Source organism: Pagrus pagrus (genome assembly GCF_965226575.1).
Source record: "Pagrus pagrus genome assembly, chromosome: 18".
NCBI lineage: Eukaryota > Metazoa > Chordata > Actinopteri > Spariformes > Sparidae > Pagrus > Pagrus pagrus.
The window spans coordinates 17,645,824-17,659,418 of record NC_140202.1 but is presented as its reverse complement, the minus strand read 5'-3'; the positions used below and the strand labels follow the sequence as shown (position 1 = coordinate 17,659,418).

At 44.0% G+C, this 13,595-nt stretch overlaps 1 protein-coding gene across 3 annotated transcripts in view; it reads left to right on the top strand.

Annotated features, from left to right (window-relative positions):
* pacrg (PARK2 co-regulated) overlaps window positions 1-13,595 on the top strand; it is a 130,384-nt gene that overhangs the window by 64,722 nt on the left and 52,067 nt on the right. For all 3 annotated transcript variants that reach the window (XM_084381816.1, XM_084381817.1, XM_084381818.1), the window contains 2 exons: window positions 1,893-2,064; window positions 8,749-8,898. In XM_084381816.1, coding sequence (XP_084237942.1) covers window positions 1,893-2,064; window positions 8,749-8,898 — 322 coding nt within the window. The remainder of the gene's footprint in view (window positions 1-1,892; window positions 2,065-8,748; window positions 8,899-13,595) is intronic.

Sequence of the window (13,595 nt, the reverse complement as noted above, 5' to 3'; positions counted from 1 at the left end):
CAATCCTTAAACCTTAAACACACTTAAAACAGACAAAAAAGAGCAACCATTTCACTATGTAGCCTACTCACCAATGGTAGAAACACAACAATCAAGGAAAAGGAACTAAACACAATCAAAGCAAATCAATAATATCAGGCAGGCATGTAGCTCCGCTTAAAAAATGCTTCCAGTGGGATATGAATCTGCGTAGAGGATGGGAACAAAAACATGTTGCACCCGCGACTAAAAGAGACGTGCCTTGTTGAGTCAGGGCTAGTTGATTAAGATCATCTGCGATTGTCGGTAGATATATTATATTGTTGTGGCCAAAGAAATTCAAAAAAGCAGTGTGTGTCATGATGTGTCTGTGTGTGTCATCGACTGCCACCGGCTAGCAAGCACTGCTGTGCGTTAGTGTCATCTCCCCTCTCTTCCTCACCCCTCCGTTCCCTCACCCCCTCATCTGTGGGCTCATGTTTGCTTTTGTTCTCCAGCCTGCCTGACTCACAATGATGATCTTGACCAGGCTCAGGGAAAGGTCAAGGTTGGCTGGCAAATTGCCTCTAAGCAATCAGCCTTGTCTCTCTCCGCTAACAGTGTGAGTTCTCTGTTTCTGTCGCCATCTTGCCATCACTCCATCTTTTTCCTTTCTCCTCCTCTCTGTCTCTGTGTTTACCCGGTGGGGGAGATGTGTGTCAGGGAGGATTGGCAGCAGGATCGGAGGGGGGGGTCTGCCCTGCTTTGAAGTCTCGGCTCTGACCGGCGGCTGAGCGAGGGCTGGGGACTTGAAAGCACCGAGCGTCACTGCCTGGGTGACATTCAGCACAGACCAGAGTGACCCAGCAGGGTGTGTGTGTGTGTGTGTGTGTATGTATATGTACATGGTGTGTGGACAGTGAGTGAGTGTCTCCGTATGGCTTCAGCTGTCCTCAAGGACTGCTGGCTGCTGGGGGCTATTTGCCTCTGCACCAAAGGGATTACCTTTCATTACATGAAAAACAGAATCACCCATTCGACCTCTAACCCCTTGCTCAACAATGGTGCCATTGGGATGCAGTGCCACAGCTGATACCTCTGTTATAAATACACGCTCAGTAACTAGATCTAGTACGCACGGATAATGCACAGCTAACGTGTACTGTAGCATTTAACATGATTTTCAGAACACACACAAGGGCTAAAGGACAGCCTCCTACGGGTCAGCTGTTCATTCAAGCCCAGCTAGCCTGAGTGGCTTTACTCTGATGGCTTCACACACATGAAAGACTTCGCTTTAACTCACACACTCCAATAACATCAAAGCCTGCCTGTGACCTGCAGCCGGACGAATGTCTTCATCAACCGCCTCGACTGTGCGTGCGCCTTTCTGTCTGTCCCATAAATGGTGTAAACAGGTGTTAACATGTCAGCCCACAAGATGCCACATGCCGCTGTGTCATGATCTCCTGAACAGCTGTCCCCCACTATTGTGTGTGTGTGTGTGAGGGTTGTGTATGTATGTGTTTAATGCAAGGGTTATAAATGGCTGCCAGAGGGAGCTTTAGCCCCAGATATTGCGCAAAGCCAAGGACAAACAAAGAGAAAGGGCAGAGAATGAAATGGAGCTTTAAGGCAATAACCAATTTCCTCATGAACACGTGGAATTTTCATCTTCTAAATCTCTCACCGCGTGCACTTTTGTACGTTTGTATGCACAGGTACAGGCGGTGATTTGGTAGGTAAGGAGAAAGAGGGCCCAGTAAACAAAAGGTTTATCCCTGCTGCTAGCTAATGTCTCCACGAACAGTCACATGTTCCAACAAATGCCTTTGAGCAAAGGACAGGGAGTCCTCTTCTGACTTTGTCGGCCTCTCTGTCTTAAAAAAGCGGTTGATAATGCCTCTAATGTAAATGTAAATGTCTATCCTCAGGTGGATATTGAGACACTGGACTACAACCACTACCTGCCTCTGTTCTTTGACGGCTTATCGGAGACGGCTCATCCGTACGCGTTCCTTGCCCGTCAGGGAGCCCAGGACTTGCTGGACCACGGAGGCGACAAGATCCTTCCCGTCATTCCTCAGCTCATTGTTCCCATCAGGAGTAAGTCTGGACGGCCTTTACTCTCATGCTTTAGAGATCACACACACCTTTCCCGACCCTGTGCGTGTTGATGTCATTCCACCTTCACTCTGCTCCCCCTGCAATTGATGGGAAGATGTGATTACCTCCAGTCCCCTGAATGACAGTTTTGCATTTAAATTATATGTAATTTGGTGTTACTTTTGTGTGTCACACAGGACCATTATCACAGCAATTTTCTACAATTAAAATACAGCAACTATTCAATTAAATTCCCAGCAAAATAGCTCTACTATCTAATTCATTTGCATACGTTTTACAAACCTTTCTATACTGAATATTATTATTATTTTATGAGTGATTGACTTCCAAGTAACCTCATTTAGAGATTCACTTCAGCCTTCATAAATATTTCATTTTTTCATTATTTACTATTTCGATGACAGCGTCATTACATTTTGGTTGCTGTTTGCTGATCTCAGACACATCCAAAGTCTAGAAATCCCAGTTCCTTGTAGTGTGACTAGCTGTAGTCTTAAATATGTCATAAGATAATAACACATATGGGTTGTGGGCACAGATTAAACACAAGGTCTTGTAGAGTTGGCGGGAAATTAAGTGAACTTAACACGTGAAGTATCACAAAGCATATTCTTGAACACCTTGAAAATACATAAAAATAACAGTATTATCAGTATTAAATGATTAAATCGATATGAAAAATGCAGCACAATCTATATCCTAAATGTATTCACATATTTTTGAATAATTACACAATTGCACTGTCAAACCACTCGCGGCAGCGTCGAAGTGCAACTAAAATAGAACAACATACTTTACCAGGAATAGACTCACCTGTCTTGACGCACTTGCGCTACAACAGATTCTAACATTACCATACAACCAGTCCTGTGACAAGTCCTAATTTGGTTTCGCAGTCATACTGTTCCTATTATTACATTAACCCTCAGGGCGAAGCGTCCTTGTTTTTGCATTTGCCGGAAGAAGCCGGCTCTAAAAGCGTGCCTGATAATCTGCCATGTGCAATGTGGTGACACGCTGCATTTAACTGTGTCAAGGTGTTGTGCCTCCTTTACCTTTTCTCATGCTGACATGTTTCCACACACAACCGCACACACACACACACCCTCTCACACACACACACAGAAGTTGGCAGATGGAGGTGGGCGGAAAGGTCATGTCTCGGGGCGGAGTGGTCCATGACTTCAAAAATAGACATCAGAATTTACAGTGAAGTGGACACGAATGGTTTCTTGAGTGGCGAGGATAGAGGTACAGAGGAGTTGGAGGAATGCAGAGTGTGGCTTTTGCTGGAAAATTTCAACACACATGCATAGACACAGTCTCACATACACACACACACACACGCACGCACACGCGCAAACACACACACACACAGTCCTTTGTTTGGCGCCGCTGCCAAAGCGGAGTGTCAGTTTCAAAGTGGGAGCCTTTAAGTGGCGCCCAGTGAGCCTGGGATAGTGTTCATGTCATGGGCAGTTGGCTGGTGGTGTGTACGTGTATGTGAAGTGTGTTCCCTGTTTGTGTGTGGGTGTTGGACGTCTGTGGAGGCAGAGGGGCGTAACGGCCAACAATAGGCAGGGCTGTTGGAGACACAGAGACACGGTGACAGACTGACCCTGGCACGAAGTGTGAAACAACAGCGCACTGAGCACACAGTGTAAGAGCTTACCCGTCCCACATTGTGTGGCAGCTACTTTTGTGTTATTTATTTTTACTACAATACTATTTACTCGTCCACTTTGTTTTCTAGATAATGGGAAAAGTAATGATTTTGTAAAGTTGAAGCGACAGTTCACCCCCAAATCAAAATACATATCTTTCCTCTCCTGTAGTCATATTTATCCATCTAGATTGTTTTGGTGTGAGTTCCCTTGAGTTTTAAAGGTCTGCCTTGATTCGAATGTAATGGAAGTAGATGGCTCTCGGTTTGTGGTGCTCAAAGGGCCAAAAAAAAATAAATTTGAAAAGTTCAACAGCAATGTCTTTTTCAGGAAATCATGACTCGGTTACTCAAGACAATCCACCGACCTTGTTGAGAGCGTTTTCAAGGAAGGAACTGTTTTCTGTCTGCATCACCGCGCAGAAAGAAGCTTCCATCCACTCGTTAGCTTTCTTGGCTAGCCTTTTGCACACTTCACTCTGTGCAGTGATACGGAAAGGAAGTCGTAGCTTCAAATCTCTGCTAATCGCACCGAAACAATCTAGATGGATAAGAATGATATGTATCATTGATTTTTGGGTTGAACTTTCCCTTTAAATCCATTGAATACATTTTAAATTTGATCATTTTGATGCCATACTGTATCCAATTCAGTGCATGATTCGCCAGCATCTTTTCCCAGATTGTTTAAATATTTGGATGGCCCGATGTCCAATTTGCCCTTCATCAAGTAGCACCCACTTCACACACAACTTGATATTATACATAAAGTGACCGGGCCACTTGCTAACTTAGACAGTAGTTTATAAATTCAAACCCCTCAGCAGTTTGAGCCATTTGCCTTCGGGAGGCCAGACCAAAGGTGATGTCTATGCTCCTCATGAAAATACACACTTTGCACTGATAATGGAATTTTAAATGGCCTGCTCCTTATTAACTTCTTGGTTTATTAAAAATCAGGCCTGTTTCGCCGTCCACAAGGCGAAGCCGCCAGTCCGTGTCTCTGTTGCAGATTAATTACTTTTCTATGGAGCAGGGAAGAAGAAGGGATGGTGGAAAGAGGAAGAAAGTAAAAAGCCGTCTGCAGTCTAAAACGGCAAGATATATATTTTTCTCCTCTGACGTTAATACATCTTCAATGTGGCTGGCAGGCTCTTATCTGCAGAGCGACTGAGTCACGTCAGGCCCTGGTGAATTTTGATGATGACTGCAGGTCACCCAATGAGAATACACAATGAAGGAGGCTCTGGCTGACATTATACTCAGAGGCCCTGTCCTCTGTGACTTTAATACTGAACCCTTTCCCACTGTAAACCCTGTGCCCTTCATGTCATGTTAGAGAGACTTCCTTCTCGGTGAAAAAAGGAAACAAACAACAAAATAAAAGACATGTTTATAGTTTTTGAGGTTTTGATGAATTTTAGAAGGTGTTTTTTTCCTTGAATATATTTTTGGAAATTACCACATTTAACATAACCAAAAAGATGCATTTGCAGAAAGAATGTGACATAGGAAAAACTAAAAGCGGCACAAAAGGTCCCGCTCAGCTAAACATGTACATGGAGACTTAAGAGGGGATAATAAAATGTTACTAAATTGCTGTGGTTTGGGTTTTTCTGGCATGCTTAAATAGGGAGGAGGATTCAGAGCCATGCCTCCATTGAGCCTCAGTTGATTGGCATAACATTTGCTCAGCTTTGAGCCAAAATGAGACTTTCGTGATAAGAAGATCCTCAGTCACGCCTCTGCACGGGAACATCTTCTGATCTGAAAAGTGTATTTATGCAATAAGCGAGAACAATTCACCGCTAAACAATCCAACGTGTCACACTACCTTTGACATTTCACAGGAAACGCAAGACAAGGTCACCATTGTTTTATTTTAATACTGAATATGAAACAGGCCCGAGAATGAATAGATTATTACTTTATTCAGATTTGTCCCAACACAGGTTTTTATACCAGCATTAATACATCAGGCCCTCGGCCGCCTCCTTCTCCTCCGCTCTTTTAATTTTTTTTCCTTTCTCTTTTTTTTTTTTTTTTTTGAGCAAGGCGAGAGTGCCGATGAATAATTGAACAGTCCCGCGGTCCAAATGTCACAGCAGGGGAAATTGTTTGCGCTGGCTGGTAATTAGAATTTCATTGTTTGTTATGTAGGTTTGAAATTCCTGTCATTCCACATTCCACCTTATCTCGGTGATGGCAGATATCTCTGCGCTTGTCTATCTGGGGAGACACTAAGGCAGAGATGGAGAGATGGCATAAAGCACAATAGATTTGCTCATTCAGCATCGTCACCACCGCTTGTCGTCTGTACAGGCCTTACACACCCACACACACACACACACTGGCAAAGACAAAGATGTTCCTTTGCGAGCTCGTCAATGGACACAAAACCGTGGATCTGGTTAAGCTGATCATTTTCTCACATGCATGCACAAAATTGCACTAATGCAGTGTGATGAGGGTGTAAAATGTTTCAGCCTCTTGTTGTTGATGTGACTCCTCCGCGTTGTGTAACTTCATTCATATTTCGCTGCCGCCGCGCTCAGAGCTGCCTGTGCTCATGACTGAGGCTGACATTTTGTCTCATTGCTTTCAATGTGCGTGTTTGTGCGCATGCCCGTGTTATTGTGTGTGTATCGATAGTGTGACTCTCACGCGTGAGTGTGTACGCCCGTGACAGCTTTGTATTTGCATATGAGCTGTTTTAACACAGGCTGCTGGTGATGCAGATGCTCTTTCTGAGTGCTCTAACTGTCATACACGATATTTTAGGGTTGCTGCTCTTTTCTCTCTCAGTCAGTTCCAGAGCGCTGCGAGGGAAGGCTATTGTCAGGATGTCATTGAAATCACAACACTTACCAATACTGCTCATCAGTTTGGTACTTTGCAATATTTCCTATCGGTTCTATTGATTTATTTGCTAGAAATTTGCTAGGATTTATATAAGAGTAGCTTTATTATTCCCAGCGATAAAGATATTCTCTCTTTAATAGCAAAGTTATTCATTGTGAACACTGTATCTACAGCTTTGGTACAATATGTCTGATGTATTCTTGTACTGACGGTACACTAGTGGGAAATTATACTACTGATTAATATATTGATATATATTTTGACATCTCTGTTTTCAAAGTGTAATGTTTTATTGACCACATCTGACTGTTATCATTTAAATTGTTAACCTGCACATAACTGGCAGTCTACGCCGAGGGACTGCAGATGGAAATGAGCTTTTAGCTGTATCAGGTGCAATGAATGTTTGACTTATTGTCCCCCTGTTAAATTAACAATATCAATGAATAAATGTAGGGCTGCAACAATCCAAGGCTGTGGATCAATATTGAACAGGCAGTCACTAAGTACTTTTACTCAAATTCTGTGCTTAAGTACTTGTACTGCACTTGAGTATTTCCATATCTCCATTCTATTTTCTCACATGGAATAAGAAATACTGATTTTATAACAGAAGGACTGTTAGTATAGTAGTAGCTTGGGTTTACTGGAGTAAACCCAAGCTGAGGCTCTGGAAACTGTATCAGGAGAAAAACGGCTGGATTGGTGAATCCCCAGTAGCATGACTTGCAGTGACAGAGGAAGACGGATGAAAGATGGACCGTTGCACAGCAGTTGAAGTCATGTGCATTTCTGCGAATTTATGTTTAACAGCCGCTTAACCAAATCAGTAGCATGGCCTCCTAGTGGCTTGTAAAACACTTTATTGCACTTCTGGCAACAAGCTTTGTCTTCATCAGCGTGACTGAAGTGTAAACACATTTCATCATTTTAGTTTTTCCCCATCTTGTTGGCGGCCATTTGTTCTGTGAGAGTTAATGTGACCGCCCCTCTTGCAACGTGTCGGGAGAGAATGAGAGACGAAGAAGATTTGAAGGATGGAGAGACAGAAGTGATTTGTTCGCCTTAAGACCAAACATCAGGTTTGAATAGTGATTTATTGGGTCATTTTCCGATGTCTTTTATATTTCAGGCCATCCGTTTTTAGCTTTTCAGCTTTTGGTGCTAGCTTTTCTCTGTCTGTCACTCACTTTTTTCCTCTCTCAGTCACCTACTAACACATTTCTCCTCCTCTCAATCAACCACAAGCTCTTTGTCTCCGCTCTGTTTTCTGTTTTGACTCATTCTCCTGAAATATTGTTTTGTCACGCCTTTCATTTTTGTTGTTGTAGGTTCTTACTGGCTAAAAAGGCTCTGTTATGCCATTACAATCCTCTTTTTTTTCTCCTTTTTTTTAAGTAGGCATCAAATGACAACTTACGGTTTCATAAAGAGAGACAGCTCAGGTCTATTTTTCTAAAATGGGGTATGATGTTTTTAACTGACAGCCTGAACAAAGGGAATTACCAGCACTCTTACAGAAGCTCAGATGAAAAAAATACTAAAAGAGCACAAATAAAACAAGCACAAAGAACTCGAAAAATATGTCGGTCTTAGTTGCAAATCACAGTTATTTCCTAACCCTTTGCCCTCTGCCTGTCACATCTCTTTATTCGTCTTTCTGACATTTTCCTTTTTTCCTCTTCCCTCCATCTCTCTCTCTCTCTGTATTTGTCTCTCTTGATCTCTCCAGCCCTCCATCTCGTCCACCATCATTCTCTTTTGTTCTCTCTATCAGGGGGAGATGGAGTTAAGTGCAGCTGTAGGCCAAATAGCCCAGTGATTGGCTCTCACTTACGTCTGCCTCCCTAGTGCATTTGAAATCACTGATTGCAGACAAGCCAGTCTAAATCAAAGCCCGACTATAAAGGAAATGCTTTCAAGGGAAAGGGAGTGTGTGGGGGTTACGTTTTATGCGTATTTTGGCCGTGCACGTCTGCTAAGCCCACTCTTACGGACCATATAGTTGCAGTTGTCACTCCACATTTAATGTGCCTCCACCTGCTGAACAAACAACCTGTAAATCGAGTTTACATCCCAAAAGCTGTCCTTGCAGCCCTTTTTGTCCTGACTGACCTCTGCCTTGTCCTCCTTTACAGATGCCCTGAACACGAGGAACCATCAGGTGATGTGCACCACCATGAAAGTCCTGCAGCATCTGGTGAAGTCTGGAGACAAAGTCGGCGAGGCTCTTGTGCCCTACTTCAGACAGATCCTCCACATTTTCGACCTGTTCAAGGACAAGAAAAGTGAGTTCCAGCTTCGCAAATGGTCGAGTGTTAATTCGTGGACAGCTGGTGTGTCGGCGTGATGCGTCTCCACACTTTTGTGGAGCAGTCACTGTGTGAGCACGTCTCTTTGTGTTATAAATCATTTTCTGCGCTCGTGCTGCTACTACGGTGTGCTGAAGAACAGAAAAAGTTTACGAGGCTGCTAAAAGGCAGTGGCAGCTATTCATGTGTAGTGCGTCGCCTGTTGTGAGGTTAAACCAGGTAATTCTTGGAAACGCTCTTTTTGTTTGGCTTTGAGTCGCGCCACATCCAGGCAGAAAGCATTCAGTTTTCTACCTATTATTTTCTCTGTGGACCCAATGTATGCGCCTGTCCCTGAATCCACTCTCCTTTTCCTCCCTCCACTTAAACATCCACTTGACATAGAAGCTCCATTTTGGCCTTTCTGCTGTCAGTCAGGCTGCATTGTGCCGGGTCTGCTGAGGAGACTTTGTCCTTGCTCTCCCTGAAAGCCTCTACCTGCGTGACACCAGGACCTGGGGAGATTGGCATCAGATAGGCAGGGCTCTTTGTGTGGCTGTGTCAAAGCACTTAGCATGGTGTGACATGATGTGGACCCATTGAAGGCTCGGAAGGCACGACCAATCCCGAACACCGCTCGCCACACAGTCGGCAGGATGTGGAGAGTGACATTGTGAATCAATCATTTAAACACAGGCTTTAACAGGAGAAAACACCAGGCTTTGGACTCTTAATCAATATCCAATTTGAATCTCTTGTCTCTTTAATTCGCTTACATTATCTGTAACTATTCGCTGAGATCTAAAAAAAAAAAAGGAAGGAGGCAGCCGAAAGAGATAGCGGAGAAAGACAAAGGATGGAAGAGAAAAGCTGCCTTATTAGCGTGTGGCCGTATGCAAATCTCCTCCGTAAATTAGCTGTCAAATCAATCCCCCCAACCAGTTTGAAGCGTGAGTTTCTCCGACACGGCGCAGGCTCAGCAGTTGGCCGGACAACCCCTGCAGGAATAGTTTAGTCCCTGCATGGTAGTTACCATACCGGCCTGTCTACCTGCCCGCCCCGCGCGTCTCTCCTCCTCTGGCGAGCATCGATTAAACCTGAGCCAACCTCTCACCTGGCAGACGTCCCTGTGATTGACCTCTCCCAGAGAGACCAGTCTGGGCCGGAGAGGGGTCCACACAGCTGCCAAAGCACAGGAGCAAATCTGCTAAACGAGGACAGCGCTTAATGTTCAGCAAATTATGGGCAACCAGTCGAGTTTCTCAATTTTTAAAGTTGAGGCAGGATGATGATGAGAAAGTTTTTCCAAAGTAAAGTACACAAGCATGTATATTTAAAGTAAGAACTCACTGAAGTTCATAGATAGTCAGAATATTTCCTAGTATTATTTTTCTCCCTTTTCCATCTGGAGCTTCAGCGTTAGATAAGCTGTCAATTCATGTCCTGCACCACCCACTCCGTGCTAACACATAAAGATACGACTTCAAACACGGAGAATAAACACTTCTCTATTGGGGACAAAACACTGTGTGAACCAGAACTCTGTGTTCTTTCTCTCTAATACACAAATATTTCAGGGTTGTTGTTCTCTCACACTCTTTCTCCCCCTGTGTGGCTTTGTCTCTGTCTCTCTTCTGTTTTATGCTGCTTGTTTATATCAATATCAAAGCTTTCATTGAAGTCCATCTATTATCAAAAAATCGCTTATATACACCTCCAGCTCCATCCCACGCTCGACCGGAGCCAGCGTGCTGCCTCCAGCAGACAGTCACCATCATTGTCTTTAATACACTAGAAGACACAGGAGGACTGTCTAGTAGTGTGTGGTAACATCTCCCTTCGGCTCTCCCACACTGTAACTCACAGAGCTTGCATGGCATCCCTCTCATCTCCTGAGCTACAACCAGGCCACTGTCCAGTATGTGACCAGTGTGTGTGTGTGTGTGTCTGCATTTGTGTGCATGTGCATCTGTCATGAATAGATCTGTTGTGTCCCATATGCAGCTGTTGACTTCAGCTCTCTCTCTCGGTCTCTCGCTATTCACTGTTGTTTAGGTCTGCCAGCCTCGGGCACATAATGCTCTACTTGACTTCTATGACATGCTCAAGACACACACACACACACACACACACACACATATATATATATATATATATATATATATATATATATATATATATATATATATATATAATTACACACTGTCCCGGCTGAGGCTCCACAAACGGACTCCTGGTCCCTGTCTCCCCAGTCACTGGAGCTGTGAATCAATAGGCTGACAGCCACTACTGTAGAGTCCGGGTACTGCTGAGATATCACCAGCATCTCATCATGGGACAGATCCCCTAGGCTGTGTTCACACACACCCGCTGTGTCGCTCCCGCTCTGAGACAGGGTTGTGACCTGTTAAATTGGTCCGTACACAGGCCTTTTCTGTGCCGTTTTTCCAGGGTCAGAGCTCGAACTCTACAGACATCTCCAAAATGGACCCTAGGGTACCCTTTCAGTCAGACACAGCACTGGACCTCTGACCAGGAGAGCACACTGGTAACCCACATGCTCAGTCTCTCTGGGATCTGGGCCTCTGAAGAAGGACGACTCAGTTGTTCAAGGAGAAAAAAATATGCCTGTTAAACTCCAGGCAGCCGGCTGCCATTCTCACCACTGGCACAGTAATGTGTCATTTTGAAGTGCACAATAATGAGCAATCACATAGTATCACCGTCCTTGATGTACCCCTTTGTCTCCTGAATCAGCTCTCTCAGCTTTTGTTTGCTTTGTGCCGATTCTGAGCTGTGTTTATGTGTGTGTGAGAGACAATGTTGAGGATAGTGTAGGAATTCGTCCAATGCGATTTGCACGGCTCTCTTGTTTGCTTGCTGTGATGAATCTTATCCCTAATGAAATGCAACAACGTTCCTTATGAAGGAGAGATGTGCTCCCTCATCCAGCAAATTCCTCTTCCGAGCTCGAAGGAAAGGAGCTCATCTAGTGTACGCCGTCTGAGGAAGAGGGAGAGAGAGTTTGTGGTAGTTTTGGAAGGCAGCAGAGTAAAATACACGGGGACAATATTCTGTGGTCTGGTGTAGGGATCGAAGAGGTGTCGATACTGATTACTGACCTTATTTAGTAGATCAGTAGACCCACATTAAATACAGATTTTTTTATACTTCATTGTCATTATCAGTTACATTCATCCGTATATATTACTATAGCTGTGATCCCATCAATTTATTTGAATGCACATTTACAACAAACTTTTTGCATTAGATAAGGTTGATGGATTTGAAAAAACTTCCTCAATTTTGCAATTTCGAAAAAGTTTTTGCGCTCACTTTTTTGCCTTTTTGGGAGAAGAGTTAGTGCGTTTAATGGGATATGGAAACACCTATTCCGATTAAAGGCAGGGAAGGGGATTTTGGAGAAAGATTTGACGACCTGGGAATGAGACTCAACAATCAACCATCTTTCTCCACAATGGCCTTCCCTACCTTTAAGTTCTGACAGTGCAAACATTTGATTTTCCGATCAGAGAGAAGAAGATGCAGTTTTCTGCTTTCTATGTCTCCCTAGATATCCTTCCTAGATTCTTCTTCTTCTTCTTCTTCTTCTTCTTCTTCTTCTTCTTCTTCTTCTTCTTCCTTGAGTTGTATTTTTCTTGTTGGCAGTCAACTTTTTTTCAGTTAACGACCTCTACTTTGTCTCCTCTGTTTATTAAAGACATGTAAACAGTTTCTTAATCAGTGAAAAGAGGCCACTGGTGCCTCAGCTTATCTGTACTCATTTTCTGATATCATAAATTGATGTATTGAATTGGTACCGGGAAGACAGAAAGCTGATAATTTCTGTTCGCTTGTTGTGTTATTTACCAGCCTATGTGAATGAGACCATTGTATGAGGGTAATACAAGGCCGCCACAGGCCACCCAGTGACCAGTACACACTCATTTCTCGTGACTTCTTCAGGCTCTACAGGGCTCTACATTGTGTCTGACTGCAGTTGATGTTTGCCTGCAGGGCTCCTATGATATATATTTGAGCCTTCATTGTAGCATTGTTGTTGTTTTCCTGATGATTTTCTCCGCTTATCTGTAAGGTGTAGGTCCTTAAACTCCTATTCATCACTGACAAACGCTCACACACACACACACACACACACACACACACACACACACACACACACACACACACACACACACACACTCACACATGTATTGCTCACACAGGCTGCAGTGATCTGGTTCATTTGGCCTCTTTTATCTTCCTGCTAGGAATGTGGCCAGCTATGATAAGGTCTCACCCACATGTGTTGCTACACACACACTCCACACACACACACACACATACACGTATACACACACACACACACAGGTTGTGATAGCGGCTCTCTGTCTTCTGTTCCTGGGCGACTGGTGAGGTTTTTGTGTTGGTGACGGATACAGCACCGTGGCTGGCCACTCCATCTTCCCCCCGTGGGCCTGCTTCATCACATGACACGCATGTACACACACACGGCTCTCATGTTGGACGTCTTTATGAATACAGCAGATCAGTTACAGCCCATGCTGATCGTTGGAATGGAAATAAACAGGAAGAGCTGGCTGACCTCATAACCCCTCCCACCCCCAGACAGACGGACAGGGGCGGTCAGGAACACGGAGATCAAGGACACTCCATCAACTGTGGGTGGAGAT